General features: G+C 36.1%; 1 protein-coding gene across 2 annotated transcripts in view; it reads left to right on the top strand.

Annotated features, from left to right (window-relative positions):
* glra2 (glycine receptor, alpha 2) overlaps positions 1–22,053 on the top strand; it is a 56,857-nt gene that overhangs the window by 31,826 nt on the left and 2,978 nt on the right. For both annotated transcript variants that reach the window (XM_087267139.1, NM_001167899.1), the window contains 4 exon segments: positions 8,285–8,367; positions 8,882–9,019; positions 11,620–11,834; positions 18,792–18,941. In XM_087267139.1, the coding sequence (XP_087123265.1) occupies positions 8,285–8,367; positions 8,882–9,019; positions 11,620–11,834; positions 18,792–18,941 (586 nt within the window).

The following is a 22,053-nucleotide window of genomic DNA, read 5'->3' on the forward strand; positions in this document are numbered from 1 at the left end:
ACTGGAGCGACTCCCCTCAGATTCAACACGCATGATCACGTTCATCAAATTTGCTAAGCGTCCTAAACTAAGCTATGGCGCTCCTCCGAGCTCTTTAACCTGACGCTGCAACGTGCACTCGTCTCACCGAACGTCTCACTGACGTCTTAAAAAATATTTTTTTTTGCTATTAAATCCATGCGATTTAAGACGCAGACGTGACGTTGACGTGACGTTGACGTCACGTAGACGTCACGTAAATCACGTGTGGCAGTGAAGTGTCAAGCCAGACGTTACGCGTGATTCACGTGTAGCAGTGAAGTTATTTATTTATTTTTTTGCTAACACGTATCATAACACGCTGCTCACACGGCTCAGTGCAGTGTGTGAGGCAGTGCACAATTTTCTTGCCCTTCATACATTCCTCTCAATGGACGTGACATCAACGTCTTACTTGTTACATGACGTCTACGTCTACCTTTTTTTTTAATATATATATTTTTCAGCAGTTTTTAGTGCGTCTGTCTGCTTTTTGCCGGCTAACTTATACAATATACAATAATTATGTGCAAATTAAATATAAATATGTTAATATATAATGATATTTGTTTTCAAGATAGCATTAAAACGTATAAAAAATGTATAACAAAAATAACAAATGTCTCCGGAGGTAAAGTTTAGGTTGTTTATTAATATATTCATGTCGTTAAGTTTTGTAAAATCCTTTTTTAATTTGTTTTACATTTGAGACTTATTGTGTTTAAATTTTTTACATGTTCAATGTAGCCTACCGCATATCAGTGATGACCAACTCATCGATCACTATCGCCTGTTAGATCTGATACTTTTGCTGTAAAATATTAGAAAAATAGAAAATTACATTAACCATTATTGTGTTGTTTTTAAAGCACCTTTCTTTTTTATTTTACGTTTAAAACATATTATTGGGATTCTTTGACAAATAAAAAAAACATAACCTACTTTATTTTTCATTTGTTTCCTTTCTTTTTTGAAAGAAAATGTATATTTTTATTCAGCAATAATGTTACATTGTATTTATATTTTGAATAATAATTTGCCAGGATTCAATCAATCAATCCTGTAAAAATATCATAGAAAAACATTTAACAGCACAACTTTGACAATACACTGAAGGATCATGCGACATAATAGTGTCAAAAAATTTAACTTTGCATCACATAAATAAATAAGTATATTAAAATAGAAAAGCATTATTTTAAATTGTAATATTATTTCCTAATATTACCCAAACCCCGAACCATTCATAATAATAACCAAAACAGTGATGTTTAATCCTAAAACGTTGAATAGCCTAATGTTATTTGAAATAATTAAAAATAATAAAAATTTGCTTTAAATGTTACATCTAAACTAAAAACTAAAATCGCCAGTAGGTGGCAGAATGTCACTATTACAGTTTTTCCCAATTGTTTACACACAATTACTTGTACTTCAGACACAATGACTACAACATGTAACTGATGCACCAACCCCCTGAACCAATGCAGCTTAACTACAAGCACAATTCCTGCTTTACACTCAAATTGCGCGTTTAAAACACTTTTTTCAAAACACTACACACAATTCTCTGCATTTTGCATGCAGAAAATCTCTTGTTTTAACAAGGAACACACTGTCATTCACAATTGTAAAGTCAGTTGTCCTACTTTGCATACTAACTCATCACATGAGTAAACACCTGTCACACAGAATTGCAATTTAGGAATCAGAGCTCATCTGGTTTATAACTGGTACACTGTCCACCCATGTTTTTTAGTTGTTTATCTCCTTCCATATTCTCCATTCCTTAATCATATTAAAGATTTTTTTCCTGCTTGGGGATGGAAAGTGTATGCCGAAATCCACACTTTATTTTTCGTTTTTTACTAACAGTATTCTGTAAATCCTTCTGTTAATGGCAAATGAAGACCACATTATGTGCACCTTTGTGTTGGTTGGGATGAACACTCTGTAAACTGAAAATACAGTAAAATATATTTGGTATTTGTGTGTTTTGTATAAAAACAATATTCTGAAGTATTTTACAATGCATTTCTGTAGGCCTATGTACTGTCTGTAGTAACTGTAACACTAAACGAAAAAGGCTGACAGTAAGTCATTATGATGAATGGAGAAGAATTGGTCAGAGTGTTTTACATTCAGCACATCAGTGTTCAACTGCTTCTTATAAATGTCTATTGATGTGATGGTTTGTGTGCGTCATTTGAAAACAAAATACCATGTTGAGAAGAAATCACATTGTGTTAATTGTGTTTCATTTTGCAGGAGAATTAAAGGGTTTCACCCTAGAGTTCTGACAATATGAGGCATGCTTTCAGAAAATGTGTGTAAACAATTGGGAAAACTGTAAATTGTGTGGATTTCAGTCATACACACTTTCTATCCCCAAGCAGAAAAAAAATCCTCAATATAATTAAGGAATGGAGAATATGGAAGGAGATAAACAACTAAAAAACATGTGTGGGCAGTGAACCAGTTATAAACCAGATGAGCTCTGATTCCTAAATTGCAATTCTGTGTGACAGGTGTTTACTCATGTGATGAGTTAGTATGCAAAGTAGGAAAACTGACTTTACAATTGTGAATGACAGTGTGCTCCTTGTAAAAACAAGAGCTTTTCGGCATGAAAATTGAGCAAAATGCAGAGAATTGTGTGTTGTGTTTTGAAAAAAGTGTGTTTTTAACCTGCAATTTGAGAGTAAAGCAGGAATTGTGCTTGTAGTTTAGCAGAATTGGTTCAGGGGGTTGGTACATCAGTCACATCACATGTTGTAGTCATTGTGTCTGAAGTACAAGTAATTGTGTGTAAAAAAAACTGTAAGTGAGTCAATGTTCATTTACAGTTTTTTTTTTTTTGATTGCTCAAGCACAATTTTGAAATGAAGGCTCATTTTGTCAAAACACTACACACAATTTCCACATCCACACACACAAACAGCAGAACACATCAGAACTTTTGCAAAATGAAACACTTTATCCAAAACTTTACAACACTATAACAAAACACAATTTTAACACCGTACAGAACACACACGCCTCATTCAAGATAAATCTATTTGCTTCATTTACACACTGCGGTAATCAATCTTAAACACTCGTATAATTTCTAACTGATTAATACTGATATAATCTGGGTTTGATTTGTTTCAGAGGTATTGCTACAAAGTACATGAACATACTGTATTCACCAAACAGTGATAGACTGAAAGCTAAATATTGCCCTATCCTAATAAAAACCATACAACAAATGTAAAGTGTTTTATTCAGCTTTCTGGTGATGTGTACATTTCAATATATAAAAAAAAATCCCATCCCCTGTCTCCTGTTTACCAATCTTCCTCCCCTCCATGCTTCCTCTTCCATACTGCAACATTGCCTTCCATATTTATTGAAGATTATTTATTTATAGCTCCTGTTTAACATATTTATTGAAGACTTATATTTAACATATGTATTGTAGATAAATATAATAGTTTATACCTAATACCCAGTTACAGTTTTTTATTATTGCTAACACACTAAAATTAAACTTTTCCTACAATTAGCAAAACCGTACACTAATAGAGTAAAACACAAGGCTAGATCTGCACAACTGTAAGCACATTGTCAGCTTCACACTTTTGGCAAAACATTACACACAGTCATTTGCAAATCACTAAACACACTTGGATGCTTTTGACAAAGAAATTTTGTGCTGTAACCACAATAAAAGAAGCAATATAGGAATAACCATATATGGCATACCAAAATGTTTATCATTTGTATAAATATTACCGTTTGGAATAAATAGCTATAAATAAGAAAGTTAAAAAGCACTTAATTGCAAATGAAACATAACTGTGGATAAGTGAAAACACTGATAGAGAATGAATAGGTATAATAAAGCAGAAATAAGAGCAATGTGCTGCAAACCCTTGAAGCAGACGCAGACGTGACGCAGACGTCACGTTAAAGCAGCGGAACAGTAATGTGGCAGACGCAGACGACACGTTCGGCAGACGCAGACGTCACGTTCGGCTGACGCAGACGTCACGTTCGGCAGACGCAGACGTCACGTTCAGTGAGACGAGTGCACGTTGCAGCGTCAAGTTATTGACCCATTCCGCACGCCATACTAAGCGTCCTAAAGTATTACTGTATTTCACAAGGATTCTGACACAACAACGCGAAGCATACACTTTCATTGCGTTTAATGAGGAAACACGCTAAACATGGAGGGCTCATGCTGAAAGGTAGAGTAATGCCCTGTCTTTGACAGCTTGCGACTTCACCAGACGTTCTGAGTACATTCACATAAGACACCAATACTCCGATTTTAATATGATTAAGATTATACTCTTATTAAAATTCTACCGTGTAGCCTTAAAAGGAACCTTAACTTAAAGAAACACGAGTCACGAAATGAGGAGGATTTTCTTTCTGTTCGCCATGCGGTATCAACTTACAACAGAAGTCGAAAGTTAAAAATGAAACACCCGAAATTGCATGAAACTCTGGAGAGCCTGGTGATGCGACTAATTGTTTTATACTGGAACTTGCCTTCAAAAAGTGCTTCTTTGGTGTTATCCACATTTATTGCATGTTGAACACACGTCCACCACAACAGGAAGTAAAAAAAACCTGAACTGCGTTAATTGCGTTAATTTTTTTTAACGCGTTAATTATTTAAAATTAATCGCATGTGTTAACGCGTTAATTTTGACAGCGCTAATATATATATATATATATATATATATATATATATATATATATATATATATGCAAATTTATATCGAAATTCCAGAAATTAGTTTAAAAATCAAATCATCGTTATTAAAAAAAAACTATCATGACATATATTTGTAACCCCGCTGGTCCTAGTTTCTGTCACTAGAGCACCTTTAGAGGTCAGAGAAATGAGGTTTACCTGCACAGCACACACTAGCTGGCCTCTGTTACACGTCCCCCTAAACCTCACTCCCATCCGGGTCACGGCACCAATGTAACCCCGCCGGTCCGACACCACCCAACCCGCTCTGAGCTGGTATCGAATCGGTGACCATCCGCATGGGAGTCGGTTGCTCTACCAAGGAGGCTAAAGACCATTGCCTCTAGCATCGGTCACTAGAGCACCTTTAGAGGTCAGAGGAGTGAGGTTTACCTGCACAGCACTTACTAGCTGGCCTCTGTTACATATTGATATATCGAATTATTGTCCAGCCCCAAGTAATACATGCAAATAACAAATTTAAAATGAAAAATGCATATATAAATAGAAAGAAAATTGCACATAAATAATATAATTAATATTACAATTATTTTGTTTAGGCAACTAACTGAAATTAATTTGGTTTAAGCAGAAGCACTAAAATGAAAGATTATATTAATAATAAATATGAAAAAGCACATGATAAATTTACTAAAATAGTAATATAAATATTTATAAATATGTTCATAAGTAAAATATATATATATATATAAATAGAAAATTCTCTAATAATATGGCCAATTTAGTTGATCAATTCCCCTATAGTGCATGTGTTTGGACTGTGGGGAAAACCCGAGCACCTGGAGGAAACCCACGCCAATACGGGGAGAACATGCAAACTCCACACAAAAACGCTAACTGTCCCAGCCGGGACTCAAACTAGTGACATTCTTGCTGTGAGGCGACAGCGCTAACCACTGAGCCACCGCGCCACCCAAAAGTAAACATTAACTCAACTAAACTTCTTGAACATGAGCTGACGGCAGATATTTGCAGCTCTTATTGAAAATCCACATACGCTTCGAGAAACAAAGAATCCCCGGTGCGATCTGTCTGTAAAATAAGCTGATGTGACGCTGTCCTAGTTTTCATAAATGATGCTCTATTTATATAAATCACAGCACTTGAGTCTGTCATACGCTGGAGACTCATGCATAAGTCATCATCAAGTCCACATCCGCTTCAAGCTGCTGAGAAATCACTTTAGAGGTGTTTCCATTACATAAAGCCATCTGCACTCAATTGTAACGCTTAAAGTGCACCTATTATGCAGAACTCACTTTTCTAAGGGGTGTAAACCAAGTTGTGTGTCAGCAGTGTGTGAATATCTCCAGCCTCTAATGGTCAACATGAATTAATTGTATCTGGTGTAACAGTCTGCAGAAACACTTTGATTGACATTCTCCCTTTGTACGTGTCATCAGAGTGGGAAAGCCCCGCCCACTAGTGGCCATCTCTCCCTTATTAGCCTAAACAGCAGCCCTGAGTGAGAAGCAGCCGTTTGTCCATTAGCCATTAGAGTGTTTGAGGTTTTATTTAGGTTATGTTCCGTTCAGGTTCTGTTTAGGTTATGTTCAGGTTATGTTCTGGTTATGTTCTAGTTGTGTTGAGGTTATGTGCAGTATATGTTCTACTTGTGTTCAGGTTATGTTCTGGGTATGTCCATGTCATGTTCAGGCTATCTGCTAATTCTGTTCAGGTTATGTTCAGATTTTGTGCTGCTTATGTACAGGTTATATGCTGGTTCTGTTCTAATTACATTGAGGTTATGTTCTTTTCAGGTTCTGTTTGTTTAGTTAAGGTTGTTTAGGTTATATTCAGTGACTGTGCTGCTTATGTATAGGTTATGTGCTGGTTCTGTTCTGGTTAGGTTCAGATTATTTTCAGGCTATGTTCTGGTTTAGTTCAGGTTCTGAACTAGTTATATTTAGGTTATGTTCTGTTCTAGTTGTGTTCAGGTTATGTTCTAGTTGTGTTTAGGTTCTGTTCTAGTTGTGTTTAGGTTATGTTCTAGTTGCGTTCAGGTTTTGTTCTAGTTATGTTCCAGCTGTGTTCAGGTTATGTTCTAGTTGTGTTCATGTTATGTTCTAGTTGTGTTCAAGTTATGTTTTAGTTGTGTTCAGGTTATGTTCTAGTTGTGTTCAAGTTATGTTCCAGTTGTGTTCAGGTTATGTTCTAGTTGCGTTCAGGTTTTGTTCTAGTTATGTTCTAGCTGTGTTCAGGTTATGTTCTAGTTATGTTCAGGTTATGTTCTAGCTGTGTTCAGGTTATGTTCTAGTTATGTTCAGGTTATGTTCTAGCTGTGTTCAGGTTATGTTCTAGTTGTGTTCAAGTTATGTTCTAGTTATGTTCAGGTTATGTTCTAGCTGTGTTCAGGTTATGTTCTAGTTATGTTCAGGTTATGTTCTAGCTGTGTTCAGGTTATGTTCTAGTTATGTTCAGGTTATGTTCTAGCTGTGTTCAGGTTATGTTCTAGTTGTGTTCAAGTTATGTTCTAGTTATGTTCAGGTTATGTTCTAGCTGTGTTCAGGTTATGTTCTAGTTATGTTCAGGTTATGTTCTAGCTGTGTTCAGGTTATGTTCTAGTTATGTTCAGGTTATGTTCTAGCTGTGTTCAGGTTATGTTCTAGCTGTGTTCAGGTTATGTTCTAGTTGTGTTCAAGTTATGTTCCAGTTGTGTTCTAGCTGTGTTCAGGTTATGTTCTAGTTATGTTCAAATTATGTTCTAGCTGTGTTCAGGTTATGTTCTAGTTGTGTTCAAGTTATGTTCCAGTTGTGTTCAGGTTATGTTCTAGTTATGTTCAGGTTATGTTCTAGCTGTGTTCAGGTTATGTTCTAGTTGTGTTCAAGTTATGTTCCAGTTGTGTTCAGGTTATGTTCTAGTTATGTTCTAGCTGTGTTCAGGTTATGTTCTAGTTATGTTCAAATTATGTTCTAGCTGTGTTCAGGTTGTGTTCTAGTTTTGTTCATGTTATGTTCTAGCTGTGTTCAGGTTATGTTCATGTAATGTTCTAGCTGTGTTCAGGTTATGTTCTGGTTATGTTCATGTTATGTTCTAGCTGTGTTCAGGTTATGTTCATGTTATGTTCTAGTTGTGTTCATGTTATGTTCTAGTTGTGTTCAGGTTATGTTCTAGTTGTGTTCAGGTTATGTTCTAGTTATGTTCAGGTTATGTTCTAGTTATGTTCAGGTTATGTTCTAGTTGTGTACAGGTTATGTTCTAGTTATGTTCAGGATATAATAATTGTAATCGTTCAGCGGAGTGATATGGAGCTGTAATGCGCTCAAACCTGCCGGAACTACTTTAGCTGTGCCTTTATCTGACAATAACCAAACACCTTGGACAGAATCAAGCATTCAACAGCACTGCAGAATAAATTATAATACCATTTCTTGATTTATACTGTATATTTTACCTGATAAATGCAGCCCTGTAGAGCAGATTAGACTTCTTTTAAAATCACTAAAGCACTGCTGGAATATCTATAATGTTGTGTTTTTCCTCACTGTTTGTAGGCTGACGTTAATACTGTCCTGTCCGATGGATCTGAAGAATTTCCCTATGGATGTTCAGACGTGTACCATGCAGCTGGAGAGCTGTGAGTCTGAGTCTGTGTTTATTGAACAGGTTACTTTTAAAATGTATTTTACATCAGTTCATAAGCTAAACTGTCGCGACTGGCTTGCTTGGTTTGGGACTTGTGGAGCTGCGCATGGATGGATTTGCTCTTCAGTGTTTGGACTCTCAGCAGTGATTATTAAACCACACTGAACTGAACTAACTGGACTGGCAGAGTTTCAGTTCACTAGAACATCAGTGTTCAGCTGCTTTGACACAATCTACATTGTAAAAGTGCTACTGAAATATGATTAATCCAATTGTATTAAATAATATACATTCTTTAAATAGTAACTTGTAATGTATTTTGTCAGATTACTCAAGTCTAAAACGAATTATTTCACCCAAAACTGAAAGTTCCATCATCATTTACTCTCTCTTCACTTGTTCTAAACCCGTTTGACTCCATTTTGAAGCTGGAAACCAGTGACCTGTTTTAATTTTGGGGTGAATCATTAATTTAAATAATGACTGTGTTTCTGCTTGTCTTTCAGTCGGATACACCATGAATGACCTGATTTTTGAGTGGCTGGATAAAGGGCCCGTTCAGGTGGCTGATGGTCTGACTTTACCTCAGTTCCTCATCCGGGACGAGAAAGACCTCGGATACTGTACAAAACACTATAACACAGGTCAGAAGATCATAATCAGACAGAACTGATCTTACAATCCCAGTGAATATGAAAGACGCAGAGCCCGACATATGAAATCATAGACTAAAACATCTCAGTTTTGCAAAGAGTAACATTAAACTTTTAGACATCATGTTTTAAAGAAAATGTCTGCATATTTGTTTGTTGTTGAGTGTAATATATTAGGTGCATCATGGGTATTATGATATTACTATGATGTTGTTAGAATAAGGGGAAAATACAGTTTGGTGCAAATGCTGAGGTTTATATGCTCAGAATTAAAAGGCTCATCATGATGTAAATCAACTTTATCCATATAACAAATTATATTAACATCGGGTGTCACTCTATGGGCTCTACTTTACTGATCTAAGCACATAGTCTAAAGCTCATTGTGCAAAAGCATTAAGAGCGTGTCTGAGTCGTCTTTTTCCATTTTAAGGATGGATAAATGTGCTCTGCGCCCGGCGCATGGTCTAACAGGGTTGTGCTTATTCTCTTAAAGAGTTCTGGATGTGTTTTAAACATAACGTGCATTAAACCAATCAGAGTCTCATCTCACATTCCCTTTAAGAGGCAGTTGCGTCGCTCAATTACGAATTCGCTATTTACATGGCGGAGCTTTGTGTAAAAACTGAAACTAGCAAGATAACAGTTAAACAGCGCATCTGCAGCGCACGGATAAATAACGAGCCTCCTCCATTCAGCCTCTTTACTTTGTCTTTCATGCCTGTCAACATTGGGATGTGGAAATAAGGGATATGCCCACCATAATAAGAGATATCTTTTATATATACCCCCCCCCCCCCCCCTCCACCAATATAAATTCCCATATTACTAAAGTTATTCTGGAGCTGTTAAGTTGTAAATAAAAGGCTAAAAGGTCATTAATATGACTTATTATTATCATTTATAAAAGGAAAAAAAATAGTATACATTAAAATTAATAGCTATTATAATAATATAGAATCAAGTTATCAAATCTCATTAATCTTCACTGAATAACTTACACATTCTGATTACAGAGCAACGAGTCAATCTCATTTATTTGGATTTTTTGTTTGTTTACATTAAATAAAAGAAAGTGTCACTTAAAAAATGCACACATCTAACGCTATAATAAAAGCATTTAATATGCTATGACAAAATTACTTGTGAAAAAATTGTGTGTACAGAATCCATTTGGGAAACTCACTATGGGGCGCGTCAGCTGACAGTCACGCACCGCTATATGACTGTTTTGAGGATTGCATAGGAGGGGCGACCTGTAATGAAAAGGAAAGGGTTTCCCTCCATTTTAATATTTATTGTTTTCATGCCTAAAAAAAGCACAGAACAGACTCACATTTAAGAGTAAGGGGCGACCCCTGGTTGTTCGGTGGAATGAGTTGCGTATAGGGAGGATCGGCCATTCAATGTTTATTTGCCACCCTTCATAGAAAAATTTAAAATATGGGAGAAATACAGGAAAATACCTTTATGGGAAGATAATGGGATAGAACTGTAAAATACAGAAGAATCCCGGGAAAAACAGGAGGGTTGACAGGTGTGCTCTTTACTTTTACTCTTTACTTTACTCCTTTACTTTGGTGGAGTGAGGAAACGGTGGAAACTCACTCCACTAAACACATCCATCAGCCCACATATTTAATTTTTCTTTGTTTTGTGTCAAAACTATTTCTAAATTCAGTTCTAATCTCCAGCAAAGGAATAAATGAACAATAATAATGAAGTAAGCTCAGGAAACTGAGTTATATCCAAACACACGTCCTGCTCTTATATCCCATATGCTGATGCAGACGTCTCCAAAACCCCACAGCTGGACAAATCTACACTTGTGTTTATTAAAGCAAATATAAATCAGCATATAATCATAATAATGCTAATAATAATCACATTATACAGATGCAGATCATCATGAATACACTGAAGAAGCCCCCTCGAGGTGAAGAAGGCATGGAGGCAGTGCTGTTTATATTGATGTAGAAAATAATCATGTTTGTAATATTTTAATTCTTTAATTGTTTTCATCTGTAAAGATATGTGTGTGTTGCTGTGTGTATTCAGCAGTGTGTAAGTGTTTGGATCTGCATAGGTGCATAACTAACGCGCTCTGCTGGACTTCAGAGCAGCTTTTAGTTGGTCAATGGTGCTGTTGGTCTATTTCAGTTCCTCAAAATAGCAGCGCTCCAACAATTTGCCTTAACACACCTCCTTTATAGACTAGCACACCCATGAGTCCACAAAGCAGACTCAAAGAGGTGTGAAAACACCCTGCTTAAACGGGGGGTTTCATGGCCCTTTAAACTGCACAACCCAAAAGAAACAATAATAATCAACAGGATAAGAGTCGGCTTACTATAGAACAAACATGACTGATTTTACTTTATTTAACATGTTTGCATTTATGAGGGAAAAGCTTCGTTACGGATGTGACTGATGTGAAATTGGCACTTGTGTGACTTTGGTAAATCAAATATAATAGTTTGAAAACACTGACAGAGACATTTCTGAAGATTTCTAAAGTACTGTAAAAAACTTTATAAGAATTGCTCATATATTTATTTTTTAATAATTTTTTTTTTTTTATTGTCATGCAGGTAAGTTCACCTGTATCGAGGTGAAGTTCCACCTGGAGCGGCAGATGGGTTATTACCTGATCCAGATGTACATCCCGAGTCTGCTGATCGTCATCCTGTCCTGGGTTTCCTTCTGGATCAACATGGACGCGGCTCCGGCTCGAGTGGCTCTGGGCATCACTACTGTCCTCACCATGACAACCCAGAGCTCTGGGTCACGCGCATCACTGCCAAAGGTCAGAGGTCAACCATTACAAACAAAACAATAACAATACAATACAACTGTCAGGATTCTGCCACTCTGGTCTTGTTAATTGTTGGTTTTGTCCAGATACTAGTCCTGTCTTGTCCAGTTTCGTGCTCAGCTTGAGTTTTCTCTGACCGAGCACTCATTATCAGTCATTGTGTGTCTTCTGTATGAGCGACACTTGATTCAGGTGCGTGAGGTCTGGGCGTGCTTAAGAAGTGCGCTTTTGTCCCGGTGTTTATGTTTGTTCAGTCTGCAGCGTTGAGTTTTCTTCCCAGCGTCTCAGTCTAGTTGGTTTCGGTTGACACTGGGATAAAAAATGCGCATTGCATGTGTGAGTGCATGGTGACTATTTATTTATTGTGTACTTGTGTAACCCTGCCGGTCGTACACCACCCAACCCGTCTGGAGCTGGGATCGAACCGGCGACTTTCCGCAGGGGAGTCAGTTGCGCTAACAAGTAGGCTAAAGACCATGGCCTCTAGCGTCTGTCCCTAGAGCACCTTTAGAGGTCAGAGGAGTGAGGTTTGAAGCATTTTCAAAAAAGCACTTTAATCCAAAAAGACTGAACAAAAGTCCTTTTGTTCAATCTTTTTATATGTACAGTTGAAGTTTGAATTATTAGACTGCTTGTTCATTTCCCCAATTTCTTATTAACAGAGAGCAGATTTTCTTCAGCACATTTCTGATCATAATAGTTTAATAACTCATCTCTAAAAACTGATTTATTTTATCTTTGTCATGATGACAGTAAATAATATTAGACTAGATATTCTTCAAGACACTAGTGTTCAGCTTAAAGTGACATTTAAAGACTTCATAATCAGGTTAACTAGGCAGGTTAGGGTAATTAGGCAAGTTATTGTATGATGATGGTTTGTTCTGTAGATTATCGAAAACATATAGCTTAAAGGGGCTGATAATTTTGTCCCTAAAATGTTGTCTAGCCGAAATAAAACAAATAAGACTTTCTCCAGAAGAACAAATATTATTAGACATACTGTGAATATTTCCTGAATCTGTTCAACATCATTTGGGAAATATTTGAAAAAGAAGAAAAAAATTCGAAGGGGGCTGTCATGTCTGCTGTAGTGCCATCTTGTGGTTTTCTGGACACTAGTTATGTTTTGGTTTGTTCCTGCTTTGTAGTTCACGTAATCACTAATTGTTTCCAGCTGTCTGTCATTGTCTAATTATTGTTGTGTTTATAAGTCTTGTTATGTTGTGTTTAGTTTGCCTTTGGATTTTTGCTGTTTGCTCGTGCTCCCTGTTCACCCGATTCTGGTTTGTTTTGTCCGGCTCTTATCTGTACCTAGTCTGCTCACGGACTCATCGTTTTGGTTTGTTTGTTTGTTCACTTTGTTTTATGTTATGATCATATTTTTGAAATCCTGTTCTAACTTTGTTGATACACTTTGGTTTATTGGGTTGTACTTTTGTCTCTGTTCGATTTTGAACCTGGCCTGTCCCCTTATTTATTATTAAAACTTCTATCGCTGCACTTGGATATCTCTTTTATTTTGTAAGCCCATCGTGACATAGGCGAATAATTCAACTTCAACTATATATTTATATATTATAATCCTAAAAATCATTTTATAAATATTCAATAAAATAGTTCTTTAACTTTTTTTTTGTTAGCTTTAGGGTGGCAGGATTAATGATGATAATTATTTTATTAAAGGTCTGTAAATATTTAGGTTATTTACTATATATATATATATATATATATCACTAAATCTATCATGGAGCTGAATGCAATAAATAGTCTGTATAAAAAAGGTTGAAAATAAACCAGTGCAAACAATCTAGCCTTCATAACCAGATTATTAAACAAAACATGATACATAATACAAAAATGACTGGTCATATTTGAAATGAAAGTAGAAATCCAGTATCCCTGCTTCCTTTCATGGCCAAGATTATGGAGAAAGTAGTGTTCAATCAAGTCCTGGACTTTCTTACTCAAAACAATCTCATGGACAACAAGCAATCCGGCTTTAAGAAAGGCCACTCAACTGAGACTGCCCTGCTCTCGGTCGTGGAGGATCTCAGACTGGCTAAAGCAGACTCTAAATCATCAGTCCTCATTTTGCTGGACTTGTCAGCTGCTTTTGACACTGTCAACCACCAGATCCTGCTATCTACGCTCGAGTCACTGGGCGTTGCAGGCACTGTTATTCAGAGGTTCAGATCTTACCTCTCTAACAGGTCATTCAGGGTGTCTTGGAGGGGAAAGGTATCCAACCTACAGCATCTAAACACTGGGGTACCACAGGGCTCTGTTCTTGGGCCACTTCTCTTCTCCATTTACACAACATCTTTAGGATCAGTCATCCAAAAACATGGATTCTCCTACCACTGCTATGCTGATGATACCCAGCTATACCTCTCTTTTCATCCTGATGATCCCTCAGTTCCAGCTCGTATCTCAGCCTGCCTGTCAGACATTTCACACTGGATGAAAGATCATCATCTTCAGCTGAACCTCGCGAAAACAGAAATGCTTGAAGTTTCTGCCAACCCGACTCTACATCATAACTATTCAATTCAGATGGACGGGGCAACCATTACTGCTTCCAAAATGGTGAAAAGCCTTGGATTAACGATTGATGACCAACTAAACTTCTCTGACCACATTTCCAGAACTGCTCGATCTTGCAGATTCGCACTCTATAACATCAGAAAGATCCGACCCTTCCTATCTGAACATGTAGCTCAACTCCTTGTTCAAGCTCTTGTTCTCTCCAGACTGGACTATTGCAACTCTCTACTAGCCGGGCTTCCAGCTAACTCTATCAAACCTCTTCAGCTGCTTCAGAACGCAGCAGCACGAGTGGTCTTTAATGAACCTAAAAGAGCACATGTCACTCCGCTGCTCATCCGTTTGCACTGGCTGCCAGTTGCTGCTCGCATCAAATTCAAAGCTCTGATGTTTGCTTACAAAGCGACTTCTGGCTTTGCTCCTTCTTATCTGCTCTCACTTCTGCAGATGTATGTGCCCTCCAGAAACTTGCGTTCTGTGAATGAACGTCGCCTCGTGGTTCCATCCCAAAGAGGGAAGAAATCACTTTCCCGAACTCTCGCATTCAATCTGCCCAGTTGGTGGAATGAACTCCCTAACTGCATCAGAACGGCAGAGTCACTCGCTGTCTTCAAGAAACCACTAAAAACTCAACTATTTAGTCTCCACTTTCCTTACTAATATGCAACAATATCTGACTCCTCCACTAACTACAATAATAATAATAATAATAATAATAATAATAATAACTAACGTTTTGTTTCTTATGCTGTGTTCACACGCGCAGATAAATCACACTATTCGCGCGTAAATAGCCGCGTGAACATTTGAGTTTACTCGCTTCATACACGCGTCAAACCCTGCTTCATTCGCGTGTCAAATTGACATCAGAACAGACGCGGATTCACATGATGGGCAGGGCTTCTGTCTACCCGAAGACTCTAGCTTCATAGCTAAATGGCTAACATGGCTTTTACGAAGAAAATAACAGTTTATGTGCTTTATGAAGACTGAAAAACAGTGTCGATCTGTTTAGGGTCGTGTCTGAGTCCACTACATGCTTTCAGAGGTGCATCCAGCTCTGTGAGCTCATAAACTCCTCCAGAAACTAAACCTGGATGACGGAGACTTTCAGCGGTGCTTCTGACTGAGCCAAGCCGAGTTTGATGAACTGTCGTCGGTGAAGGCTGAAGGATTTCCCTCGGAACACCGACAACAGGTTCTACGTCACAATCACGCCCCCACAAGAGCAAGCTTCTGAATGGTTAACGCGGCGCGAATGTAAGCTGAAGTTCAGATTTTTGAAATCAAGAGATTCGCGCGAAACACTCGCTAAGCGCGTCAAACGCGCAAACGCTCAATTCGCCCCGCGCCATTCGTGCAATTTGCGTCATTCACGCCGCACCATTCGCTAGTATCGCACCGCAGGATGTCTATTCGGGCGTTTGCATTGACTTAACCTGTAAATCACTCGCGCTTGACGCGCGTTCCGCGTCTGGCATGAACGCAGCATAACACTTTACAGACCTGAAACTTGCCTACAGCACTTATTCATTGTTGCTCTTATAGTTGTGTAAATTGCTTCCTTGTCTTCATTTGTAAGTCGCTTTGGATAAAAGCATCTGCTAAATGACTAAATGTAAATGTAGAAAAATTGTATCGTGATATTATTTAAAGAAAAATATGCTACTTAAAAATAAAAAAAACAAAGCATCCTCCGTCTGTAATCTCGACTCAGATGTGTGTAACCTGTCTTTAACTCATTTGAGCCTCAGATGTTGCTGGTGTCATTATGTTAATCTGATATTATTTGGAAATGAAAGCGCTCATTACTAGACAGCCAATAATCCCATAATCCTGTTTTATTGCAGGAGCTTCAATGAAAGCTCTCGTCTCCTGATGAGCTTCTGCTTCTCCAGACTCCACGTCATGTGACTCCGTATGCAAATCACACACTGCTCTCAGTTAAACCAATACAATCACCTGCAATATAATAAATATTAGCCGCTAATATAAACGTGAAGTGAGGGACACGGCGGCTCAGCACTGTGGCCTCACAGCAGGAAGGTTGCTGGTTTAAGTCCCAGCTATGCCAGTTGGAGTTTCTGTGTGGAGTTTGCATGTTCTCCCCGTGTTGGCGTGGGTTTCCTCTGGGTGCTCTGGTTTCCTCCACTGTCCAAACACATGCGGTATAGGGGAATTGATGAACTAAATTGGTCGAAGTGTATGAGTGTGTGTGTAAATGAGTGTGTATGGATGTTTCCCAGCACTGGGTTGCAGCTGGAAGGGCATCCGCTTTGTAAAACATATGCTGGAATAGTTGGCGGTTCATTCCACTGAGGCGACCCCTGATGAATAAAGGGACTAAGCTGAAGGAAAATGAATGAATGAATAAACATGAAGAGTTGGTTCAAACATCAATTTCAAAGCCATTTTTTGACTAATTAAATTGTTTTTCATTACTTTAATTAAAATACTAAGTATATATGTTTTAAAAAGCCTTAAATAAAAAATAAACATAAAAAATGTGTTACAATAAAAAAATCACAATATCAAACTGTTTTATACAAAATAAATACATATTTTTTAAATTACTTTTAAAACAATCAATTATAATTAAATAAAACCTAAAAAAAATACTAAAAGTAATTGTTCCATTTAAAAAAGTTAATTTACAGATCAACGATTCGACTAAATACGTCCAATTACAATTTTTTATTATTTATGATTTTATATTGACAGTGTGGTGGTGCAGTGGGTAGCACGTTCGCTCCGTTTCTTAACGTTAGTGAGTTAACAGACGATATTTATGAGCAATATCACACGAGTAGCAGTGAGATATGGCTGTTTATCAGCACTGGTTGGAGGCGTGCGTTGGCACTAGGCTGCAGGCTGAGTGCCTTAGTGTCCCACCAGTGCTGATAAACAGCCATATCTCACTGCTACTCGTGTGATATTGCGTTTATACAACAGTTTGACGGCACAATCGTGTTTATAAATAAGAAAAATTAAACAGAGAGAGTATAAAAACCCTTTTGTATGAGGAACTACTTTCTTCCGCCATTCATTTACATCTGCAGCTGTTGTTGGAACAGCCATTATTAATTCACCAACGTCACTTTAGAGCTGGTGTTCGCATGACTCTATATCGTAATGTCTAAAGTGATGATAAAACAGCTGATTTTGCTCACTTTTTAAGATTATAAGGCTAAACATGACATGAAATGCCATCAGTCTATAGAGATATCTTCTCACAGTGTTATAGTCTACAGTATTTCTCTGTTGCAATCGGGATTTCACAATAATTAATCCCGTCAAAAGCAGCGCAATCATTACCAGACTGCTGTTGTGTTTGCGATAAGGAAAAACAGTAAACGCATGCGGACTGTGCTTCTTTCTTTCTGCCAACACAACACACATTCCTGATATTTGAGCAAATCGGTATAAATACAGCACTACAACATACAAAAGAGCGAGATCGACTTAGAATATCACTCACCAGCATACCTGCCAACATGTCTCTGAAAATCCGGGAGACCGGGAGGAAGGGGTGTTCGGGGGTGATTAACGCTGTTGAGAACCGGGATAGGAGCACCGGGTTTTGGGCGGCCGCTGCGATTGGATACTGTACCAAAGTTGGCAACCAGGGGGTGTTTGCAGACTGTACCAAAGAGGGGGGTGGGTGATATTACAGGAGTTTTCCGGAAGAAATAAAAAAACGGGATGGATACTCCCATGAAAAACGGGAGTGTTGACAGGTATTGCTTACCAGTTTAATAATGATTTGACCAGCTGTAGTTAGAAATCAGACTGTTATATCTTCTAAGCGTAAGGGCTTATTATTCGGTTCTATCGCCATCTTGTGGATAGAAAACATCAACCGTCTTTGGTCTACTACACTAATGCAGGCGAATGGCCGCCGATGAGCTCTCTCAATAATTGTAAATATTTAAAATAGGCACTATCCTTATGAATAAACTGCATAGTTGCAATCTAAACAACTACAATCTCAACTGAAAAGCCTGAAAACTACATTTTTTGTGTAACAGCAATAATATTTGTCAAACTGTAGCACTTCTCTGCTTGTTGCTGACTGTATGTGGGTTGGAGTAATACACAAAGAGTAAAGAGGCTGTACGGGTGCTGATATTGCTTAAATAGCTCACGGCTATCAGCTAATCAGATTTGAGAACCAGACAGAACTGTTGTGTAAATGTGTGTATATATATATATATATATATATATATATATATATATATATATATATATATATATATATATATATATATATATATATGTGTGTGTGTGTGTGTGTGTGTGTGTGTGTAAAGGGGTTAATGAAATTTCTGAAATAAACATTCACCAAAAAAAAAAAAAAAAAAGAAAGTGTATTCAGCTCACCTGTCTCTCTGTGTGTTTCAGGTCTCCTATGTGAAGGCTATAGACATCTGGATGGCGGTGTGTTTGCTGTTCGTCTTCGCTGCTCTTCTTGAATACGCCGGAGTAAACTTTGTCTCCAGACAACAGAAAGAGTTTCTGCGCTTGAAACGAAGACAAAGACGAACTCAAAAGGTGCAGAAACATTAAAAACACACTGAATCACTGACAGACTCTCAAACTGCACCTCTGTGACGCTGTGTTGAGTTTTTAGGCCGGAAGCTGAAATCCTCCAGACGACTGAGGACACAATTATTTCCCGCTCAGACGCTCAAAACAAATTATAGTCTTTGGATAGAATGATCAGCGCTATCGAAGAGAGCATTAACACAGAGTCAATTATAAATCACTCCATCAAACGCTTGATAATCCGCTGTTTACTGCAGGACGTCCAGAGCGTCTGTTTACTCACTAACATGAAGAAACGAGCATACTTACAGCTGAAATTAATATCCAGAGGGACCAAAATAACATTAAAGGAGTAATTCCACAAATCAGCACTTAGAGATGCATTCATATGCGCTATAAGATCATATTAAATGTAAACTAAATATGTTGTATAATAATCTAATGCAAATACTAATTTCTATATGCATTATATAGATACAATTGAAGTCAGAATTATTCGCCCCCGTTTATTTTTTTCACAATTTCTGTTTAACGGAGAGCAGATTATTTCAACACATTTCTGATCATATTAGTGTTAATAACTCATCTCTAATAACTGATTTATTTTATCTTTGTCATGATGACAGCACATAATATTAGGCTAGATATTCGTCAAGACACTAGTATTCAGCTTAAAGTGACATTTAAATGATTAACTAGGTTTATTAGGTTAACTAGGCAGGTTAGGGTAATTAGGCAAGTTATTGTATAATGATGGTTTGTTCTGTAGACTATCGAAAACATATATATAGCTTAAAGAAGCTAATAATATTGACCCCCTTTATAAATCACTCCAAAATGGTTAATAAAAAAAATTGAAACTGCTTTTATTCAGGCCGGAATAAAACAAATAAAGACTTTCTCCAGAAGAACAAATATTATCAGACATACTGTGAACATTTCCTGAATCTGTTCATTTGGGAAATATTTAAAAAAGAAAAAAAAACATCAAAAGGGGGGCTAATAATTCTGACTTCAACTGTATATATTATATTAAATATATTTTAATTATTAAATATAATATATAGAAAAACTTTTAAAAATGTAATTTTTTTTAAAATAAATTTTTAGACTTTTAATTATAAAATAAATTTAAAATAAATATAATAAATGAATATAAAAATCATACTAAGTACTAAAATAAATATAAAAATATCATTAAATAAAATGTATAATGTTGATTAAATATAAAACAATAATATTAAATAAAAATATATTGTTTACATTTATTGATACAATTAAAAAAAGAAACTCCTTGTTATGAGCTGAAATTTATCTCCAGAGGGGCAAAAATAACATTACATGAATTATTCAACAAATAATAATTTAGATAAAATTTAGTTTTAAAATATAAAACATTTATTGAAAAAATGTACGTAACAAATATACATAGTAGTATGTATATAGTATATAATTGTATACTTATTAATAATATAGTTATTATATAGTATATACACTATAAAAAATAAACAAATGTAAAAAAAAATGATGGCATCATAGTGTAATGCAATTAGTTATTTCTACATGCATTAAATTATAATATATTTTTCTTATTATAATTTTAAGTTTTGAGCTGAAATGAATCTCTAAAGGGACAAAAATAGCATTTAATTAATAATTCAACAAATAATAATTTAGTAAAAATTTAACTAAAGACATCATGGAAAAATATCGGAAATGTCATGTTTTTTCATGATAGAAAATACATTTAAAATATGCATAAACATTATATGTGCACTATATCAAGATAAACATAAATGTAAAATATTAAATATGTTAAGATAATGAAATGCAATTACTAATTTCTATATGAATGAAACATTTTTTGTTAATAAAAATGTAACTAGGAACTGCTCATATCTTGAAATAAATATTAAAATATTAAATGATAGCTAAAATAAATCTTCAAAGGGAAAAAATTAACGGAATAATTCACCAAATAAAAATTAACAACCAACTTTAAAACCATCATAAAATAACCACATATTATGAATAATACAATTCCATCATATGACATATCACATCATCAAATAAAATATGATTATATAATGCGAAAACTATATAATAATATTATTATTGTTGTTTAAATACCTTTTATGCAGAGTTTGTATGTGCATTTATTTTAAAACTGTTTAATTTTCAATATGATTTAATTTAAATTGTTACATTTTATAATAATAATACAAAATAAATATTGCACCATGTTTTCAGCAAATTAAACTTAAATATGGCATTAAAGTGAAACAATAGTTCAAGGATTATCATCATTTTGCAAAAGATGACCTTTCTAGAGCATCTGCAAGACACATTTGTGGCTGAAGGCCTTACAGACTCGACACCTGAGACAAAGAAGAATAAAGAGAAAACCGCAGCTCCAGGCGTAAATAAACTGCATTAATTGAATGAAAATAATCAGCCCTCAGACTGTTTTCATGCCTCATGCTTTGATTTTTACAGCTCAGTAATACAAAGTGTTTCTTTATGAAATCCTGTTCCTGCAAAAGAAATAAAACATTAAGAATATGAAATTCTTTTGGATAAAATACCATTTTTCATCTCACAATTCTGACTTTAAAATCAAGCAATGCTGAATTTATAAACACGGAATGATGTTGTTGAACTCAGAATTGTGATACGATAAGTTTAAAATTGCGAGACGTTAAACTCAGTATTGTGAAGTGTTAAACTCAGAATTACCATGTTAAAATCAGAATTGCGAGACGTTAAACTCAGAAATGTGAGACGTTAAACTCAGAATTGGGATATGTTTAACTCAGAATTAAGAGATGTTAAACTCAAAATTGTGAAACATTAAAACCAGAATAACAACGTTAAACTTAGAATAGCAAGACATTAAATTCAGAACTGCGAGTCAAACTCAGAATTGCGAAACGTTAAAACCAAAATTACTATTTTAATCTCAGAACTGCAAGACCTTAAACTAAGAATTGTGAGAGATTAAAATCTGAATTACTTTGGTAACATCAGGGTTGCAAAACGTTAAACTCAGAATTGCGAGACGAAAAACTCAGAATTGCGAGACATTAAGCTCAGAATTGCAAGACATTAAACCAAGATA

The sequence above is a fragment of the Danio rerio genome, chromosome 9 (assembly GCF_052040795.2).
Source record: "Danio rerio strain M-AB ecotype USA chromosome 9, GRCz13ab, whole genome shotgun sequence".
NCBI lineage: Eukaryota > Metazoa > Chordata > Actinopteri > Cypriniformes > Danionidae > Danio > Danio rerio.